The sequence below is a fragment of the Atractosteus spatula genome, chromosome 2, assembly GCF_055471065.1.
Source record: "Atractosteus spatula isolate fAtrSpa1 chromosome 2, fAtrSpa1.hap1, whole genome shotgun sequence".
In the NCBI taxonomy this organism is placed as follows: Eukaryota; Metazoa; Chordata; class Actinopteri; order Semionotiformes; family Lepisosteidae; genus Atractosteus; species Atractosteus spatula.
In genome coordinates, this window is record NC_142707.1 from 47,382,615 (window position 1) to 47,405,753 (window position 23,139).

The 23,139-nt window shown below is 35.9% G+C and overlaps 1 protein-coding gene across 1 annotated transcript in view; it reads left to right on the top strand.

The window, feature by feature from the left end:
• LOC148839769 (PC3-like endoprotease variant B) overlaps positions 1–9,359 on the top strand; it is a 341,720-nt gene extending 332,361 nt beyond the window's left edge. Inside the window, exons 19-20 of the mRNA XM_088938784.1 lie at positions 4,039–4,215; positions 8,109–9,359. Coding sequence (XP_088794910.1) covers positions 4,039–4,215; positions 8,109–8,351 — 420 coding nt within the window. The 3' untranslated portion in view covers positions 8,352–9,359. The remainder of the gene's footprint in view (positions 1–4,038; positions 4,216–8,108) is intronic.
• Positions 9,360–23,139: the final 13,780 nt, after the last annotated feature.

The following is a 23,139-nucleotide window of genomic DNA, read 5'->3' on the forward strand; positions in this document are numbered from 1 at the left end:
CTTTAAATAATGACCTGGAAATATATGAGCAATGTTTTATGTAGCTTTATTACTTGTTTTCCACTTACGGCCAACATTTCTGACGTAATGTGGAACAACAGCGAAGGCTGTTTCTTAATTTAAGAGCATGGAACATGTTCTTTTCTGTGGTGACAATTATCCACGCTGAAATGGTAATCCTCTGTTTAATGTGCTGGATTAAAGAGAATTGTAGCAAATTTGCAAAAATTCACACAGCAGCAGGTGAGAAGCAGGTGCTGTGAACTCTGTACTGGGGTTTTTGTCTAAGACTGGAACCCTGTGCTGATGAGGAAGCAGGAAACCTCAGAGAGGCTTGGATCAGTGGCAGCTCAAGTTCTTAATGATGTCGGTGACCAGACAGAATTATGGGATTACACAAGGCAGGGCGGGCAACCCAAAGCAGAGGCATCACTGGAGCTAATGAGTCATGCAAAGTCACTGAGTAAAACACAGGGTACAGGTTGGCTACTAGTGCCTTGTTACCATAATTAATTAGTTTTGTTGTATCAGTAACTGATCTCTCATTCACAGCAATGGATCAACATAAATATGAACAAAACATATTTTTCCAGTTTTATAAAAAAAGGTGTAAGATTTTTGGGACTAAACCTAGATGTTTCTCTTCTAAAGGGTGTAATTTTTAATTATTAGGCAGAAAGCACCACATTACTAAGGGCATTTTGTCTGGATATTTATTTTGGCTGTCAAAATTACAGGGGATGTATTTCCTTTGACGGAGCAAAGGCAGAATTACCAGGGGATCCAAGGGTAGTTTTATTTAACTGTTAAAAAAAAGAAATAACATTGTTTGCTTCTTGTAGTCAATTGTATTTTTCCCAAACTGTATAATGACCATTTTGGATTGCTATGTTCATTTGTCATCTTTGATGGCTGCAGACAGAGTACGCAGCTGAAAGTCGAGATTTAAACTGACCACAATTTATGACAACTTTGGACCTTTTTGACGTGATCTAAAGTGTCCTTGAGTTCAGTTTTCTTTAGTGACAAAGATTCACAATTCTTGCATTTTTAAGGAAACTTCACCTTCCTTTAGGGTCTGCCCACCACACACATTAAAAAAACTAAAAAGTATTGCACTGACTGGACTGTTGCAGTATACCAAACATGGAATCCTATATCCTGTACCAGCAAGAAAAACTGTCTCTGGAATTTCCTTTTCCTGCCTTACTCAGAGATTTCTGAACCACCTTTAATGTCTTTACACACATCAAAAGGATAATTTAGAACAGTCAAAGTAGACGTGGAACTATCAAATTACTGATATTTTTTTTTTCTGAAACTGATTTTTTGTGTTAAAGAATTATAGCAAATTAAACTGATTAAATTATAAAATAGTAGATCTATGGTGATATTGAGCCAGTAAAAGACATTGGGTAGGAAGCTGCATCAGTGTTTTTTGTCAACAAAAGAACAAGTAAATGGTGTGATGAATTCCATGCTGAAAGACAAAAACAGGAAGTAAAGATGATGTTTTTGTTTTCACTTTCCAGTGTGTAATTAACTTCTACTTATTCCTTTAAAAGTCTTGATATTTATTATTTCTTATTTTAGCATTTTAACTAAATATTTGCGAAGAAATCAAGGACACGTTAAGATTTTAAAATTAGATTATTAAATACAGATCTAAGCATATTTTAATCTCCTGGATAAATGCTACTTTCCCATTAAAAAACAGCACTATATATTTAAACATGATTTCTTGCTTATAATTTCTTTGTAATATATCATATATACAGTATAGAGAAGCTTCACGACCCGTCATATTTGATCCAAGTATCTCAATCCATCATTTCTTGAAACAGGCTCTAGTAGTGGTTCGTAAACTTTATTGCAGCCTACTGTACACCCTTCTGGTTCTCAAAATATGTTCTCTTACCCTGTATCAGAAATCGTTGAGTAGGTCAGTTCTTTAAACCTAAGAAATACCATAACTATTGAATGAAAGAGATAGAAACATTTTTAAGTTTAGCTTAAAATACCTTGGTTTGATGAAACAAAGTAGGTATGTGCCTGTGCTGAATTTGTGTTTGTGATGATTTACCTTCTAAAAAAATCTGGTGTCTTGCATCCCCAGAGGATGTGTGCACTCCAGGTTAAGAACCACTGAGCCAGAGTATCGGCTTCAACATATGGCTGGGTAGCTTGTTGCAGACCCCCACAGGCCTTTGTGTGAAAAAAAAACTGTCATGTTCTCAGTTTTAAAACCACTTCCACATAGTTTGCACTTGTCTACATTGGTTCGTGTTTGACGGTTTGAAATTCATTCTGATTCTGAAGAAGTCCATGGGTTAGGCTTTATCAATGCCTTTTAAAATTTAGAATACTTGAATCAGGTTCCTTTATAGTTTTCTTTGTTCAAGACTAAAATATATATTTTTTTTAGCCTCTCTGTGTAAGGCATTCCTTTAAAGAGGAGCCGCAGTCCTAGTTGCTCAGACCTTTCTTACTAAATTTCAGGAAACAAAATAAATTAACGTTATAGAAAGAAATTACAAATTTCGAATAAAGCAAAAAGAATTAAATAGTGAACTTTGTAAAAGTACTGTAAGTCACCATTGTGTTGCAAGCTCGCATTCGAGTTCCCAAGAACTGCAACATGATGTGGCCCTTCCTGCTCAGTAGTCTCCATCATGACTAATGTAATGTACGATTGAATAAGTACAGGTCATGCAGCAGACATTTCACCACAGAAATGTTCCAAAGTGACCTGCATGCAGAGTTAACAAGTAAGAAGTATTTGTGGGCAAAACCATTTTGAAATCAAAAGCAATATTTCTATTGGATTAAAAGAAATGTATTCACAGTCGTGCTTGTTTACAATGTCATAGGGCCATGCACATCACAGAAGGTTTTGTTGTTTTGTTCTGAATTGCAGAACATGGCGCTGCACATGCCTGGAAATTTAATCTGTTTTGTGATGTAAATTAGAGGTTTTACTGTGTACATTTGACTTTTATTGTGGTTTGAAATGCACTCATCAGTGCTGATTCTTTCTAACACCAAAATATTAAAATAGCTTTGTAGTTCCCCTTTAAGTCCAGGAATGTATCTTTCTTTTAAAGAGATGACCACCAATACGTGATACAATAAATGAGTAATGCAATAGTTACTAATGAGTGCAATGTATAAGTTTAACATATTATGTATTGAAATAAAATCTAAATCAATTCTAAATTTTTAACTATATATTTTAACGTTTTGCCCTTTTCACTTCCTAATACTGTCTGATTTCCAGAGTTCTTATTTTTTATTTACATAATAATGAATAATGAATTCCATCTATTATTATCTATTCCTTTGCAAATCCACCTTTTTTGGTATCATCTGCAAATTTGACCAGTTAACAGAATCTAGATTATTGATATGATTAAGAGTCCTGTTATTCTCCTCTTATTACATCATCGCAATGTGAGCATTTGCCCCTTATCAGTACCCTGTTTCCTATTTATTAAGCAGTTCTCATTCCAATCATGTTTCCCTGAATGTCTCCCAACTGTAATTTGAGATTATTTTATGATGAACTTTATTAAACCCTTCTGGAAATCTAAATACACCATATCATATGCTCTGTATGTCCTTTGCTATTGACATTTGTTTAAAGATCATTAACTCTTATTTATTTTAGCATGACCTACTGTACCTTTGCTCAAACCAAGTTTTAAATTACCCTTTTTCCATACAGATTATCCTTTACCTTAGGTATAATTTTTGTTTTTGTAAATTTACATATAAATTATAATAGAAGTAAAACCTCTTCTTGCATGATTAGCTGGTTCACATTTGTTACCCTTTTATGAATGAGCTCTACTTTAGCAATTTTTCAGTCAGTGGGAAATACTGTAGCTGTCTTGAGCGATTGTGGGAAGATTTGTATTAATGGCCTATGGATATCATCTCTTGTTCCTGTATTTTTTCATATATCTTAGCATTACAGTTTTAAAAAAATGAAAAAAAGACATTAATACTAAATGTTTTATTTTTTAATTTTACTCTTAGAAAACAAATCCCAAAAGTTATCCAAAATTAATTCAGACATTTAAGCCTCAAGATATGGATGATACCAATGGCTCAAGATTGAGACCACATCTTCAGCGCCTGTGGAACACATTAAGGGACAATATTGAGACTCACTGGACTCAGTACAAGGCCCTGACAAGGAAGAAGACTCCCCAGGTAAGATGCTGACAGAACATTGGAGTTGTAGTTCAGACTTCCCTTTAGTAGAATATTTGCAGTGAACAGCACTCTTTTAACAGTCCATATAGGCAAAAGGCATGGCATTCATTGTGAAAGTTAAAACAGGCAAACAAAAACCTGCAGCCAAATGATACTTTTAATTAACATTGCTGTGAACCAAAGGAGTTTATAGTATTTTACATTATACTTCAGGTATATTATGTAGTTACAAATGACAAGACACCATTGGGTCCATCTACATGTTACTAGTTGAAAATAAGAATGTAGTTAAAAAGTAGGTTTCAAAGTTCTAGCTTTAACTAAGAATACATTTCACAAAGTCCTTTTCAGTCCACTTTGATACACTGTTGTAGTAATACCATTTTTTTATATCATTATTAATGCTATACTGGTGCTGGTTTGATTTTTCTAAGCAATAAGAAATAGCAGTAAACTGCGAGGGTAGTTGCATGGCCACTGGGAATCTGTCAAGCAAAACAAATGGCGGCACAAACAAATGAAGTCCAATGACATCATACAGTTTTATGCATACTGGTTATTGCAAAATAACCAATACTAAGGTGGACATGTTAATAAATCTGCCATATTATGCAAATTGTTGATCAATTATTCAAGGATTACAAGAGAATATTAGCAGAGTTAAGATCTGATGACTATAACTATGTTAGTAGTCCACAGTCTCATATACAGTACACATCCACACACTCTAAAGAGAAGTAACATTTAATTACTATACTTGATTAATACTTCTCAAACATATGCTCAGAAGAAGAGATTGCTACAACATGAATATTAATACATATACTCATCTGACTTTTACGCTGGCCAGGTGTAGCTCAGATGACGTTTGAAAAGCCCGCAGGGACAGAGAGGATTTCAGGACACAAGTTTTCTGTTGGTTGTGTGCCAGAATTGTCCTATGGAGCAGAGAAAGGAAAGAATACAGTACCTTGCAGGTGTCTTGCTAGAGATTGGCTTTACTAGAATGTGTGAGTCTGGATTCTTGTCCAGTTGCAAGCCAAGACTGTGGAAAAACTCTAAAAGTCCTCTTGCCTGTGGTCGTACCTGGTATGCTGAATATCCGTTGTTTCAGAGAAAGTCTTAGGTGGATTTCTGTTCCTTATACAGGTTGTCTCTGTATATGGAAGTTACGTTTGACTAAGTTTCTTTGCAGTTAACCTGTTCATAGTGCGTGTTTCTATCTGTATCTTCCCCAAGATGGACAGATGCCTTGTCAAGCATTTATCCTGCCTTGCATCTGTTGCTTGCTGGGAATGGCTCCAACCAGCACCCCTGTGACCCAGTATTGGATAAAGTGTTTAGGAAATGGGTGGGTGTATGACACTGATGTACAAATACACATAGCGACTGCAACAGATATGTCCAGATGTGAGACAATATTTCAGCCTGTTTTTGCCAGGAACTGTTTTCTCTTTTAATCTTTTACTTCAGTTTTTAAGCATCTTAATCTACTTTTGACCATTACAATTGCAAACATAATAAATGTGGCATCTTTAACAGATCAGTACATCTTACAAGAAACACTTGCAATGTGAAACAGAACACAAAAACAATCTATACATTAATTCAGCCAAGAATACTGTTGTTCAAGAGTGATATACTTTCCTGTGGTGAAAACAGATCAAGAACTTTGGCGGTTGCATAACTCAAAAATAAACAGTGTTTACTGTATCCCTCCAGCTATTAACAACTTTTTACAAAACAAAGTTGAAGGATGTAAAAATATTGAAACTACAAGTGAAAGAGCACCACATGATCACCTATTTCAAACAACCTTTGCACCTCAATACCCATTTAAACTAATTACTATACATTTGTGTTTAATTTTTGCGTCAGTAATCTTTTGCAACACACGCTGGTCCTCTCTGGCCCATTTCATGTAAAGTATTAACTGCCTGTGAATGTTACACCATTACATGCCTCACAGCTTGACATCCTTCTACATGCTCAGATTTGTAGAGCCCTTCGAACGTAATAAAATGACCAAAGACTGGGTCAAAGCTCCTTCAGGGCTATGTAGGCTGATTTTTCATTAAAAACCCTAACCCTTCCCAACAGTAACAGTTCAAGACACAGGTACTGAACACAGGGGAGATGTTATGTTGAGAACGTAGGTCAAAACAATAGGATATTTCTTTCTTCCTTGGTATTGGTTATCATTTTTATTGACATACACATTAAATGCTATGAATGGTATCTATATTGTTAAATACTTCAAAAAAAATGCAACAGACATTTTATGTTGAGAAGTGTGTAAAACAGATTGGCAAAACTCACAGCATGTTACTAAAAAGTGTGACTGAACTTAAAGGAGAAGTACAAAATTGTCATGACATACAGTAGCTCTTGCTTTAACAAGAATTATTCTTTCACATGTGACTTAAGTTTCAAACCTATGTTTGCAGCTGCATTATTAAAGTAGAACAGTTCTTTTGGATGATTTATACTGTACAGTATATTGCTGTGGCAGTAACCTCAAAAGTAGGATGTCTGTTATGTACAGAGAATGCAGTCCATGGTGTTATTTAACAGAATTTCAATCGAGGTCAAGTATAATTACACGCTTCTGTTTATGTATACAGCAATACTATTAGAGGTTGAATTGCTTTAAGTTTGAGTTTTCTTTATTCACTTGTTAAGCTTGCTTGTTTATTCATTATTTTAGTGTTTATTTAAATTAATAATTTATCTGGCAGACAAAAACATTAGTATGAATAGCTTGTTATGAATTATATTAGGATTATTAGTACAAAAATCTATATTTTCTGTTCAATGTAATCTTGATAACCATTTGCTGACCTCTCTTACTGCAGTCTTGACAATTATCTTCTTTCTTGCTTTCACAGATTCAAGGGTTTCTTATTTTACTGTTCTTGATGCTGCCTACATAATCCAATTGATAGCAAAAAATGAGACCTACAGTATAACCTATGATCTGGACCTTATTCCTACTGTACATATTCCTTATTCCCAGCTAGTTTCTCTGCTTTGTCCATCTTTTACTAATCTCATTAATCACCAAAAGTTTGCTGCTCATCATGTGTTCAGAAAAAGACCTGGACCCCTTCGTACTTTACAATTACCCCCCTATTTCCAATAGGCCTTGTCTCTCAAACATTCTGGAATGGGTGGTGGTAGCACACTTAGTCATGCAATCTCATCTCGCATCTTACAAGCTTATTGAACCTGTTCAGTTAGGGCTTAGACAGAGAGACAGTACTGAACAGCTCTTGTTAAGGTAAAGATTTGCTGATGGCTTCTAACTAGGGTACCTTAATCTATTTTTTTTCCTTCTGGGCATGAGCACTTTTGGTCCTCTCAATCATGGCATCATAGAACGATAGTAAAAATGGAGTAACTAGTACTTCCCTTTATTAGTTTGGCTCCTAGTTGGCTATCAAGAGTCAATAAATTATAGCTGTTTTCATCACAATATTATCCCATTTAATCAGGGTGTTTTCTAGATTTCTTTGCTAGAGCCTTTTCCATTTAGTATTTACATGTTGCCTCTTGGTTTTACTTGTAATTTCACAAAGTCAGTTTGCTGTGATTCCTCTTTTTCTTGTTGCTTCTGTTCAGTATTACAGTATGTGTTTATTATTGTACAGTGCTTTGGGTTTGCTGAAAAAAAATGTATTATTATTATTAGAATACATATATATTTCTTTATATTTTATAATAGCCACTTATACTATAGTTGCTACTGTAACTGCCCTGACAATTAATAAAAACACATTCATCACAGGAACTGGTTTCATGGGGAACACGCAAATCATTTATTAAATCCTCCCCTTTCCAAAGGAGAGCTCTGAAGGAAAGTGGTTGACTATGCTTTCTTCTCTCTCAAGCTCCTGTGGATGGACTTGGTTCTGGCGAGGTACTTAGCTGCAGAGCCAAACCTGCGCTCCGTGACGGGCAGCCTCCCGGCGTTCCTGCAGTTGCGGAGCGGCCCGGGTTCGAGCACGCAGGCTCGGCTGCTCAGCCGCCCACAGCTGCTCCGTGCTCTCGGTGCAGACCTGCGCAAGATGCAGGCGCTCAGACGAGTCAGCAAGTCCCACGAGCTCCTGAAGAAGGAAATAGCCGAAAAATAATCGACGCTCCACTCCTTACTGTTTGTTTCTTGCTCTTTACTTTCCTCTAAATCATTACACCCTAAGGAAGGGCTCTGTCCCTACACATACGGCAGCATTGTTCAGCAGCTCCTTCTCATGTCAGCACAAGCATAAAGCCTGTTACTTACAGACACGATGGTAATGGGTGGTGACTAAGTACATTCACACCTTAGCAGACTTAAAAGCATTTTTTTTCCCAAATATTAAATACCCTGCATATATAAAGTATTAACTTTCATGACTAAAGGGCTGAATTGTAAAATCTTAATTTTACAGTGATGTAGGATCTGGCATCAACGTAAGATTCCATTTAATGCCAGCTAGAATGTGATCATTAGAAGAGAAAATCAATTTGTGATGAACTAACATTTTAAAAGACAACAACTCCCTAAAAAGACGTTACTTTTCTTAACTTTCAGGAACTATCACATTGCGTTTTAGCTCAAGGAAAATAGTAATAGCCAGTTTCTTGTACCATATATACTTTATGTAATTTAAATGATCATATGAGTAAGAATGATTTGAAAAATCTGTATAGTCCAGTCATTTGCCATGAAGTGGTTATTTTAAATCAGTTTTAATGAAATAAGATGTTTTCTTTCTTCTATTAAATAAAAAAATAATACTCCTGTTTAAATTACATTGTCTCACAAGTGTAATACTGTAATATGTCTTTTTTTAAATGTACTGAATGAAATGAATGGTTATTTAAGTATTTGTGATTGTGATACTTTTGTTTTAAGACAAAATACACATTGTGGTGCCTCATACTTAAGCCAAAGGTAGATCAAAATCTCTCTGTCAGCTGCACAGAAGCTTTAAAGAGATCACAAATACAGCAGCACATTCAATGCAAGGCCCTTCTTCAACTGTTGCTTGGTCACTACCTGTTTAAGAAAAATTATTAACTGATTTGTACAAGACTAATTTTAGTTGCAACTGTTAAATGCAGTAACCTGCTGGACAAATAAACTCTTTTCAGTCACAGTGGTCATGTGATGTATTTTAAAAGAAAGTTATTTTCATTTTTAAGAAATCTTTTTTTTTCACCTCAGTGCCAATGCTGTGTAAAGGGATGAGAGTTGACCCAAATACATTTTTTTTCTTTCTGCAGTCTGGTAGACACCATGGGTCAGTAGGCTTTACTTAGTTATAGCTCGCTGGTGCTGAAGCTTAGAGACTGACACTGTCCTTAATGATGGGTCTGGGGCTGGGGCATTCCAAGACTGCCCTGGATTTTCACCAAGAGGAGAAGAAAAGGCTCTTTGTGTGAACAGTACAGAGCCTGGGCTCAGACATGTTAGTGGATACTTAACACCCCAAACCACTGCTTGAACTGTTAGGGATCTTCAATAGCCCTGGGATCATCTTAGAGAGTTATACAGCCCACTTGGAAAATTAAATCCTCTTACTTCCATGCTCCTGAAGGGTGTTCCTATTCCTCTGTGCTTTGCATTCTATAACATATTTAATGAAGGAAAACTTTTTTTACATCCACAAACACACGTTTAAAATATCTTAAGTTTTATAATTACAGCTCAGAGCAAGATTTAAAAATAGCTTTTTTTCCTATATATACATATCTATATACTGTACAGTCTTAGTTAAAGGCATTTGAAAGTATAATTAGGGAATAGAATGCCACAAACAATGCCAGAAATAGATTGGTAAAATCTGTTAAGAGCCCACTTAAACTCTTAAAATATGGATGTCAGTAGAAACAATTAATACTTTGTAGTATTTACATTTCCTCTAAATACTAAGAACTTTGGAGCACATTGTCCATTATACATGACACCCACATGTTGTTCCTTCCTAGTGCTGTTTTGGTGATATCTAATATTTTAAGTTTTCAAATACCATCATATGTTTGTGTTTATCTGAATGCCAGAGCTCAAACAAACTTTGCAGTGGTCAAGAAAGGGCTTATAGCAATCTGTAAGGATCTGCATTTAAAACGTAACTCTACAGGAAAGACGGCCATCTCTATACAGCTAAGGAAATAAAAATGAAAACAGGTCAGATCAGACAGAAGACAACTACATTATATACAGTAAACTAGAGGTTAGGGCCATAAAGAAAGAATTATTCATAATGACCTATTAATAAGTCACCTAAAAGATCTTAAAACAAGCAGAAGTACATACACTTGCTACTTTAAGGCAATTAACAGGCAAGAAAATAGTTTGCAGATGTGAAATAGTGAGATAAAGTACAGCATGTCAAAATATGTATTCAAATGTTGCTATATCACAATTCCTTTCACTGATAATTTCATTCTTTTTGGTCAAATATTTTTTGTCAAATTCCCAGGACAGCCTTTGAAAGTTGTTAAGATATTTAATTCTGATTGCATTGTCCCAGCTGTTCGATTAGGAAGTTAAAGCATCAGTGACAGGACTGCCTAACAGTTTTTAGGTGAAACAACATCGGAAACCTAAGAAAAACACCTTAGTAAATGTTTTGAGACCTGTCTCCAAATTTAATTTGAAACTGTCTCCTAATTTAAAGCACCTTAAAGATCTGTTTCAACAAGATAGATCTTTGAGCCATTATGACATATATACTGTAGTTGTATGAGCCATATGACATAGTAGACCTCATTTAGAATATTGAATTTGTGTACGATTTTCATCACCACAGCGCAAAAAAGACACTGCTGCCAAATTCAGAAAAGAATGAGTACTCATAGACTTTAAGAAATATCCTGCTCCTGCTAAAAGAATCAAATCGTTTTAGTTTTGGACAGACTACTGCAATACCTCGTCCATGTATTCATATAAACTGGCAACGTCAACTGAATGGATGTCTTAAGATACTTTTTTTACACAAATTGAGTGACCGAGCCAAGTTATCAAAGTTCATACCCTGGCTTCTTTCAAGAAATGCCAAAATGAAACAGCTGGATCAATTAGCTTCCAGCAGCCAAACACGCTTGTCGGTGTTACAGTATGTAGAAGAGAATGGCTTGTTAAAAAACAGGTTATCCTGCTCCACTGGCCTTTCATGTCTGCTAACTTTAGCCTAAGGAAATATCTATGGTCAATGACAGTGAAAGTGAAAAGACACATGCAGTAAGTGCTCTTCAAGGACAGGACAATGACATAGGAATAATAGTAATAATTAATAATAACTTACATAGCGCTTTTCTGGACACTCCACTCAAAGCGCTTTACAGGTAATGGGGACTCCCCTCCACCACCACCAGTGTGCAGCCCCACCTGGATGATGCGACGGCAGCCGTAGTGCGCCAGAACGCTCACCACACATCAGCCATCAGTGGGGAGGAGAGCAGAGTGATGAAGCCAGTTCATAGATGGGGATTATTATGGGGAATGGGGAAGGTCCAACACATAAGAAAGGTTTCAAATGGGAGAAGGCCATTTGGCCCCATCTAGCCCATCTAGTAGTTAGTAGCTACTTGGAATTTATACAGTAATCTCATCCATTCATTTCTTTGTAAAAATACAGGGCATTGGTTTCAACAACATGCGGCTGGGCAGCTTCTTCTATACTCCCAAAACCCTCTGGGTAAAGACGAGCCTCCTGATTTGGGTTCGAAATGCACTTTTTACGTAGTTTCCACTGCTGTCCCTTGGTTTGTGTTTCACTGACATCCTGCCACTAAGAGCTTTGACAATGCTACAGTTCTGGCCGACGGAAGTTACTGTACATTAGATCTTGTTTTCACTGTCAGCATCAAATTTCCATAAAAAACAGTACTACTGACTTCTATCCAGACTGATGCCGAGTAAACAGAGTTTCACTACCAGGCCAGTATTTTTGGCTGAGACTCAACAGTAAATGAACATTACTGTAAAGTTCCTAATTTCAATATTTTTTTCTTATGATTATCTAGGTATAATCAGATCTTGTATAACGCCTCATACAGATTCAATAAGAGGAGACAGTGCATAGAAACGGGCAGAAATACTGCCTTCTTAACTAAATAGCGGGGGGAACCCCACCTCAGGCAAGCAACACATCTTAGTGTGACCACTGCACTCAGCATTTCATCTGGGTGACAACAAAACCCTAAACCTGATCTCCTTTAATTATTAATGTGCTATGACAACTTTAAACCATTGTTATCAGAGTGGAATATCTGCCAAGATGTTTGGGAGGCTTTAATCCCACACGCCATCAATATATGAAAATTATTATTTCAAAAGTCTGTAATTAGAAAGTTCGGCACACATGAAATCCTACGATTTTCCTCTCTGAACAAAATCGGTGTGTTTCCAGCAGCTGGTCACATTCACCACTTTAACATGCTACGTTTGGAGTGTGAAGCTGTGTTCTGTGTTTTTTAATTAAAGAGGAGTACAGGAATGAGGACCACTCAGAAGAAAACTGGGGTTCAAAACATAACTACTCTCATGTTTTACATGCGGCTTCTACGTAGTGCTTAACCTGCAGATTTTTTTATTAAATATTTAATTATTTGGTTTTATTTGGACTTGGGGGATGTGAGGAAATATGGAGATCACATTAAATTCAAAGGCACCCTGGGGAAAACATTACTATGTAGCAATAATTTGGGCGGTCTTGTCATATTCCTGTACTAACTTCTGAATTTTTGACTTTCAGTGAACTGTTTCCCATGTTGTCTTACACAATAAGTGTCACAGTGTGAGCTGGAAGATATAGCTTCTGTTGTTACCTTAGGTATATTGTACTTCCAAAAATTTTCATTACTTAATCAGGAATACATCACGAATCTAAACTCAGATTCTGGTGAAACAATGGCAAGCAGGCAAGAGAGAGACATAAAGGGAAATACAGATGCCCAGAGAGAAACTCACTGTCTTCAGGTGAGCCTTCTTTACATAAACAAAGCTCTACAGCCGAAATGATGTGTTTCTTCTTTCAGCTTTTCAGCATGGACATAACCTTTACTTGTTACTTCATGGCTATTTATATTGTTTCTCTAATGGTTGATTATAATACACATGTTGAATTCAACTTCTAATATCACCACACATCATGTACAGTAACTTTTTTTTATTAATTATCAAGCTGTGCCTGTACCATGTCATTAAAAATGCTTGTTTGCTCATTGTTTGCTGTACACATTCTAACTAAAAAGAAAGTTGAACATTCTTAAAAAGCTGTAAAAACATTTTTTGTGAGCACGGAATAGCATTAATAGAATTTGTTTACTACATAGTATTATTCGCTGCCAAAAACAAGAATCAAACACATAGTTTTTTGGATTATGCAGCAAATCTCCTGATTACATTTTGTATCATTTCACAGTTTTATGTGCCAATTCCTGCCATAATCTGATTTAAATGCTTTGGGGGGGGGGGGGGGGTGAAAAGCTGCTTGGTATCCAAATTTGTAAGGCATTAAAACAAAAAAAAAACTTGTTTAGTAATAGATAATGCTAGGGAGTTTTTATTTAATCAAACGTGTATTTCAAACACAAAGCCTTGTCAAAACATATTTTATAAGAACCATGAAAGCCTGAATCAGTTCTGCAATTATGGGGAACAGCAAGCTTTTTTGTAGAGTACAGTGTCATTTTATAAAGTTTTAAACAGAAAGATAATGCAGCTGTAGCCACAATTGGTGAAAACAATCAAAAGAGAACTTCCTAAGGATTACAATTTTAACAAGCCCTTTGTGCAAACTAATTGCATTAGAATACATTAGTATGAGTGCACGCTCTGAGCTTAATGTGTCTTTGGAAAGGTTGGCCTAGATGCCATTTCAGGAACACAACAGAGGGAGCCCTCAAACAGGCAGAAGAATTACTGTGGAATACACTGAACACAATCAGATGTTATCTGAGCAAAACTGTCCAGATTATACAAGTAGTCTACCACTTTTTTGAAAGTGTGAAGAAAAAAACCAGGAGCAGAATAAGTACATGATTTTATGTGTATATCTAGAATTTAAAGATCTTTGTATGAAAGTATATTTGCCAAACAAAAACTGAATTTAGCCAGAACTCTAGCAAGTTATTCTGACCAAAATAATCATGGAAAATGCCATCTATTGTTTTCATTTGGCACCTATTGTACTCAGCAAAATAAATGCTATGATTTCAGGTTATGATTATATCCATTTTTTATTTATTTGACAGAGACTGAATGCTTGTTCTCATATATATAATATTTTATATTTTAAAAGATTGTCTTGTACTGTATATAATGTATTTTATGTTTTTTAAGTACTGTATTTAATGTTATAAAAAGTTCTTCAAAAATGAAAATTGTATTTAAAGCTGCGCTGTCTGTGATTCAGCTTTTTACTGTATGTGAAAGAGTTTGAGAGAGAGTATCAAATAAACAGGTAAGGCTTTGGGTTTAACTTTTTGGCCTGAGCAAATTTAACTTTTTTAATGCAATAGGTTTAACTCATAATGCTCTGTGGTGATAGAGCATTACATGTATTAATACAGCCAATCTTCATGAAATATTTTGCTGATTTAAAAAGAAAATGTAGTATCAAAGTCCCAGATAACAATTCCTAAAATATTTTGTGTGAAAACAATAAAAACAAGTAATGAGGAACACATCTTACTGCACATTCACAGTATTTAACTGCCAAAAAGCAGAGTCACCCAGTTCACTGAAAGACAAAAAAAATATGTTAAAGCAAACACATATATCAAAATTCAGTAAAAGAATGTTAAGTGAAGTATATCAATACCTCATTTTTCATTCTCAAAAAGCATGTAAAAAAACATCAAAAATCAAATGACTTCTTATAAAAGTTCCTATTTTTTTATATGACTGTTGTAAACTGCATCATGAATGATTTTTGACATTGTCACTGAAGAACACATTGTAATTTAATGTTGTATTGCAATAAGAGGAAAAATTACTCACAAAATGAAAGCAGACTTAATTTGCAACGGAGTGCATAAAGCTGTGTTTACAATGTGAAAATAAACTTTTTCTTCTTACAAGTTTATTTATTGTTCATTTTTTTAACATTCCATTGTCAATACACAGGATATGTTTTATAATTTTGTTTTGAAAAGCTAATGCTTAGAACATTTGGTTAAATTTGTGAAATAAGGGGAAAGAGACACTGTACTCACTATAATTTAGTTGCACTGGACGTTATCTTCTCAACACCACTACGCCTCATACAAAGCACATACTGTATGGAAGACATACTTCACCTAAAAAGAGAATTTACACCAACTGGTAAAATCCAAACAGTTCTTTAATTCTATAACACCTCTCATATTTTAAAATGAAACTCAGTGTAGGAACTACATGTTGAGGTAAGTTATAAAAAGAGACTGTGAAGACAAATGACAGTCTGTCATCTGACAGAGTGAAATTGTATTTACTGTACATTTCAAAATAAAACAAATAACTTAATGCTGTGACACCTCTGATAGGGCAAGCACTGCACACTTAGCAAAAATGAGTGCTGACTGTATTATATTCACTATATTATATTATACATATTATATATTATTATATATAATATGTATAATATAATGTATAATACATATGTATTATAAGTTAATACATTAACAAAAAACTATATGAACCAAGGAACAGGAATTATAACAATGCTGCAATGCAGTATAGATTCAAATGCAGACCACAGCTAACAATTGCATTGTGCAGATCAACATGCTTACTTTTGACTAAGCTGGTGATTTCATTATATTACATTTCACAATTGCTGAAAAGAAAGCCAAACTCACAGCTGTGTGTGTGTGAAAATGTCAGTGGCCTGATAAAATAGCAGTTCACTGTGTGTTTAAAAGAAGCACCGGGAAAGGTTTAATAAAGAGCCAATTTCTAACCCCAGCCCTAGATCAGATTTGAGCTACACGCATATTACTTTAATAACGTTTACCTGTCCAAGCCTATGATTGATTGCACTGTTAACTTAAATAACACTCTATTAACTGTGTTTTTATAAAAACCTAATTAGATTTCGTAGATAAACTATGGAAATCTGAGCTCTATGGAAAAGTCAATTATCTCTTACCCCAATTTGATCTGCTTTGATCCTGGAGGAGGAGGTTACAAGAGAAGTTTTCTGTTCCTTTGCTTTGACACAGAAAGAAGCTCTGAGACTGAAGTACGTCAGCAAAACCCACATCCCCCCCCCCTGCATGCTGTAGATGGTTTCTCTGCAGGGTCACTGGAAAAATCACATCAGCAAGGCAACAGAGATTGCTTCTTTATTAATTTTTATTATCGGAGCTGCAGAAAATTCAAGAAGCTTATCTAAGACCCGGGCATGTTTACTGGTGCAAACCACAAGAAATAAAAAAGATGTATTTAGTTTTAGGTAAGAAACATTTCTTAAAAGGACATGCAAAATGAAAATGCTCACAGTTGGTAGCCTAACTGAATATCAATCTGTGCAGCTGTAGCCAATAAGAAAATAAGAGGCATTGTTGCAGTCTTAAAGAGAGTGTGGAACTGACCGTCAGACAGGAACACAGAGAATGAAATGAAGCTAATATTTCCCAGACTTCATTGAATAAGGGGATTATACAACATCACCAGTCCTGTGAAGCTACAAATGCTGAAGTTCCAGGTGTTGTGAATATGGACGCTGATACAAAAACACACACTGAAAATAAGAAAAAATGTCTAAGTATGCAAAATAAGTCTCAATGGTCACAGATTTCTACTTATTCAGTAAAAAAAATACTACTAAAGTTGATTTAGCAGTGATCAATTCATAACCACAATAAAACTGCTCACTTTCTTGAATTATACTGTAAAACCCTTAAAAAAGGGAATGATCATAAGATAAAATAGATTGAAATTTAATTAATTTACCCACGTGGAGGTCTGGATCAAATGGACATGGTGCCACACATTCTGTAAAATGATACAAATGAAAGGACACTGCTTTGCAAAATGATTTATTTAATACTTTACAGTACATCTAAAGAACCATGTTTGTTTTATTTTAAAAGAAAGCCTTTATTTTACTAGATAAGGTTATTTTGAACACATTCTTGCTCACAACGATGACCTGGAGTGCACCCATTTATACAGAAGGGCATTTTGCTGGAGCAATCTGAGTGAAATACCTTCCTCAGGGGGACAATAGTTGTCATAACTGTCATAGAAACATAGACAGTATTAGTCGTGAAGTAAAGCACGTTACTGGGTTTCTGGAGAAATGTGAGTAGTGTGTTTTATCATCACACATCCACCTAGCTCTTTTCTGTAAATTAAGATATAAACAAAATTCCACAGAAGAAGAATATCACCTTTGAAGGAGACTAAAATGTTGTGTCAATCAATTTGAATGTAAGGTTTCAAAGCAAAGCACAGTGGGCTACACAAGATTTGGTTTGAACAGGTTCTTCTTTTGTCCACTCCTGAAATTACAACATCTCCTTAACAGGGTAAGAATACTGTTTTAATTTTTTTAATAAAATTTCCAACTCTGCGAAACCACATTTGGATTTTGAAAGTCTCTGCAAAAAATTGGTTAGCAGATCGGAAATTAGGGATGTTTCAGAAAACATGAATTGATCTGGAATGTAATGTGGAGACTAAAATAGGTTTACACTGCATGTTGTATGCAGTTTTTGCTTGTGATACTTGTGTTTCACTGTGGCAAAAAGCCACCCATCCATCTATTACCAGACAGCTGCATATTGCCTGCTGTTGCAGCCTGTCCCAGTAGCATGAGTACAACAGGAGGGCACATCCTGTGTGGACACATAGACAATTACCCTGGCCAGCATGTCTGTGAAACAGGATCACATGATAAAAACCCACATACAGTACATGTGGAGAACATGGAAACCCCAGACAGATAAAGTCTCAAAACAGAGTGGAACCCAGGACACAAGAGCTAGGAGGCAGGGGTATACGCCACCCAACAGGCATAAACTGGATGTCTGATATGTATGACTGGGTGGAAAAGGAACATTGGAAATTCATCCAGTATCTTTTGCTGTGCTGCATTATAAACTACATTTCAGTGGAAGGTTAATGGGTAGCCATTAGAATTGACCCAGCAGGACTGACAAAAGTTTAACTGAGTGTCCTACAGTACAGGTCATCAAAAGCTGTTTATGATTCTTATTCCCATGAACTGGAAATGTAATTCATCTACTCTTTGGGTGAACCATCCATTGTAAGGACTAGGTGCTGGCTGTAAAGCACTGCATTACAGACTGGAATAAAGCAGAAACAGCAACAAGACACAGGAACCTATGCCTCAACATTAACTATGAAAAATCACCCACATACTACAAATCTTGGAGCCTGTTGACCACCATGCACTATGCTGGTCATAACTGTTAATCATGGAACATACATTTATACTGCTATTGGTGACATTAACTGTAGACTGTGGTCCAGCAATTGCAGCCTGATGTTCTCCAATGAGTCACATTTTATACTACAGCTTTGAGATGGTACAACTAGGCTGTGAAAAAAAACTATTAGTCTTCTGCAATGGTTCCTCATGATAAATATTAGAATGGGTCAGTGATGATGTGGGATAGCATTTCTATAACTCATAGAAATTATTTCCACGTTTGTCACTGTGAATACTAAAGAGCCAGCTTTATGGTTTTAGCAGACTGTCATGTTGGCGCATTCATTTTTCAAAGTAACACAACCTTGCTTAGCCTGCACATCTCATTTTTAGCCACCTTAAGGGAATATCCAATCCTCACCTCAGCCAGCAAACTCTCCAGACCTGTCACCAAGAAAATATCTCTGAGATATCCTTGGCACAGGCCAATAACAGCATCAATAGCTGCCACACAATATCTTTGGAATGGCTTCCAAGGAGGAATAGCACCAGTTTTGTTTTTTCCTGTGCAAAATGGCCAACTCAACAGAGACATGAGACATCACTGAAAGACTACAACGCTGCTAATCCTGGACATGCCCGCTACTGATAGGACATGAAAAGTGACCTCTCACCCCGAACGAACTCTTTTAACCAGGGAATTAAGTCTAACAATACTAGCTTATATTCCCATTACTTTTGTCAACAGTTGACAAAAAGTATACTGTACATATTTAAATATCTCACCTGCAGAAGGATGAAGAGTAAAAATTGTTTTCGTATTTCTCTTCTACTTCTACTAGAATTAATCTTTACTTGTTACTTTGCAGCTGATGCATTCTAACCCAGCTCCCCTAGATACTCTAACTTTCCCTACATATTGACATACTGTAAATATGGACTTTATGTCCTTCCTGGACTCTACTCTACTACTCCCAAAACTGAAGCTACTGTCTTCTTTTATGCCAGGCTTATTAGGTGGAGGTTGCACCCACTTGAAGGTTTCTCCAACCAAGGCATTGCAAATGGATTGCGGGGGGACATGGAGTCTCTAATTCCACTAGAAATGTTTCCAGGTTCCCCTCAAATGCAAACAGGCCCTTAGCCACCCGCTCTCTTTGACCTGCTCCTATCATCTAATGGTTTCAGGTTTGGGCTCCTCCCTGAGCCGCTCAAAGAATAGACTGTCGGTCTATAGGCTTGCAAGGATGACAGAACATTGTGCTCTACTTCAGGAAAAAGGTGGACACCACATTCTTGGCTTTGTAAGTGAGGCTTTTCTGCATTGGTCTCATGAATATCTTCTAGTAGAGTGCTAGTATAGCTTCTATAGGCTGGTTTCATTTATAGTAAATACTTCCTTGCATTTGTATAGTACTTTTCAACCTAAAAGATCTCATATACAGTACTTTACATATACAGTACATAGAGAGCTGCTTCATCCTCCACTGAAGTGCAGCTCCCACCCGGTTGATATGGAATAGCTATCCTGCCCTGCCCAACAGATCAGGCGGAGAAGAAAGAACTTACAATGGCATCTACTTTAGGGTGCCCTACAGCAGAGCGGATCCAGAGCAAAGAGCAGCAGCAATTCAATGAACTTGGGAAATTGACAGAGGCAAGATCATGCAAACCCTAAGTGGAACTCAGCCCGGGCACCACAGTTAACAACCCTACTCTTTACCTGAAGAAGCTGCTACAACACAATGTCCCCTGCCACCAAAGTGGGACATTGGTTTGGTAGTTCTTGTCCAGAAGAAAGAACGTTACCTACTGTTCCACCAGCAGGACTTAAAGCAGGAACCTGGGTTCCCTTAAAGATGTTCTATGCCAGTACTCACCAGGTCTGTGCTGTCTAAACAAGAACTGCACTATTTGGTATTATTTTTGTACTAGCAGCAGCCGAAAGAAATCGTATTAGTAGGGGTGAGGGTGGTACTCTTATGAGAATTAATAATCCAAATAATAATCAGCATAAATTATGATTATGATGGACTGTTAAAAAGAAAGGGGTAAAATGGCCAGCACTGTGAAAAAGTTTTAAAACTTCCTTGTTTTTAAATATTTTAATGTTTGATTATCCATGACTTCAACCGTGCCATGTTTTCATAAAATGCAATTAATTGCTATTATTTCCCATTTTAACATGACCGCGTTCCTGTGTGGAAATTCACAATAGGGAAATGGCTTGATGTATGGGAAGACAGTTACCTAATTAGAGCATAAGAAATTGAATCTTTACAGCATGCAGGTCATATAATTACTGTTAATTTAACGCTCAAATTCTCTGTCATTAATTTTTATTCTTTTAAATATAGTTTGGCAGGGGGTTCTGAACCATAGCAATAGATTTTACTGTATGTGAGAGCATACTGGCCCTTTGACTGAATTACAGCAGACCTTGCAGTCCAAATAACAAGATTCGCATCATTTATGCATTATTAAGCCATGTAATTGAACGACCCATAGTTTGCATATTACACTATTAAAATAATGTGTTTTCCTTTTCTTCTAACACGAATGTTTAAGCTTTTGCCGGGACTGGGTAATTCTTCGAATTATAACCTAATTACCAGAAATGTTCTCTTGATTTGGGTGATTTTTGTAACATGCTTCTAATTTTATTATGTAACCATATCTATTGAACGTTTTCCACTTTAAAGTTTAAGCCTTTTGAAGAAAAGGATTGGTTAAATATAATAACTGTTTTTTGCACACTCCAATTTTATTTAAAAATTGTAAAGGTGAGTAATGGAAGTTGTTGTTCCATTATTCATTGTGCATTTAAAAAATGCTACGACAGCACAAGTAAATTAATTCGCTTCGAAAGTTAGACACAACCTGTTTAGTAAATATACTATTGATATGTAAATAGTATTTAGAAGTTTATTTCACACTTATTGTTCAGCCATACTCTTACTTTCTTTAAAACGGGCATGTAGACTAAGATCTCTTATTAATAATCTTGAATACACTGATTCTGTCAGAGCTGTGTGATTGATTAAACACTGGCTCAATAAGTGTTAGTTAGGAGAACAGTTCTAATTCTAGAGCTATGTATTCCTCACGTATATTCAAAAGCAAACTTGAAATATAACCCATTATTTTTTATTTAATCTTGTTTTAATATTACCCGGGTTTTTAAAATTCGAATGTATAAAAATTCAACATCCTTTTCAACGCAACAGGCCTAGAAATTGAAAACAAAAGAAGCAAAAATGATTGCAACGGCCGCACGAGAACATCATAAAATCCGTAAAACGGTCAAAACTTTTATACAAGCCGGCGCAAACATTTTTCACGTTGGGTAAGTTTCAAAAAAAGGCTCTCGAAAATATTACGCGCAAAGTATTTAAAATCTAGTTGATCTTTAATTTCTACAAAATATATTTTTGCGGGCTGTATAATGTATTTACTTATTTCAGCCTATAGTTGTCCGTAATACCCCTTTGCTTTTTTTCTCACTGGGGCTTTGTCCCGTCAGCGAACCGTTTAAAAGGGTCTTTTAGATATGTAAGAAGAGGCTGTGACGTGAGTGCTGTTGTTTCATTTACTTCTCTCTATAGCAACCAGCAGCAGCTCTGAAAAAATGCACCTTCTTTGGACAATGTCATCCTTCTGAGTGGTGCACAGATCAGCAGCTGTTGCGTTCCTGCCACATACATCTCACTATACCATATCAGCGACCAACACATTTGCTCTGTGGCCGGTTTATGCACTAGTTATTTGTCCATACAAAAAAAACGTCAAAATAATTTAGGAGCGGAAAACAACAACAAAAACAAGAAAGATAAAATTCAATATGATTTTATTTTTTTCGATTACATTCATAACGTTTTTTTGTAATTCTATAAAAGACCAGTGGTAATAGATTTCTAAAAGGTTCATTTGAAAAGCTTTAGGTGAAAGACCTTTATTGTTACTGTATGTGCTGACATTAAGTCTTGAACAGGATAAAATAAGTCCACTGTGCATTATATTACAAGCAGTGCGTTAAAGATCTTATTTTCATACCGTTTATTTTTCTAACAAAAATAACTTGCTACATTTCCTATCAAAAGTCGAACCTTTATAGATACTAACCTTAAAACCATTTAAACACGTTAGTCTTTGAACCTTACTAAATCACAGTTAAGGTAGGCCCCCTACAGACGCAAGCACCTGTACACCACTTAAATTTAAAGACCAAATTAAACTGCACGTACTCTATATCGTTGACTTTGCACATTCACAGCCTAATTCTCCAAATGAGTTTTACTAAATTAAATATACCGTCTCTTTAATCATGGTTTAAAAACGAGGAGGGACAGCAAACAAGTTAAAATAAGCCCTAAGGCTCTATAAAAAATAAGATACACCAATGGGACTGACTGCAATGTATAGCTAACGTAGTTACTAGGGCAGCGCGCGAAACATGAAAATAGCAATTAAACAGGTTTTGTTATACATTCGCGGGAAATAAGCACAAAATCAATGTGTCATGGTGGTTTTATGTACGTAAACAAACATG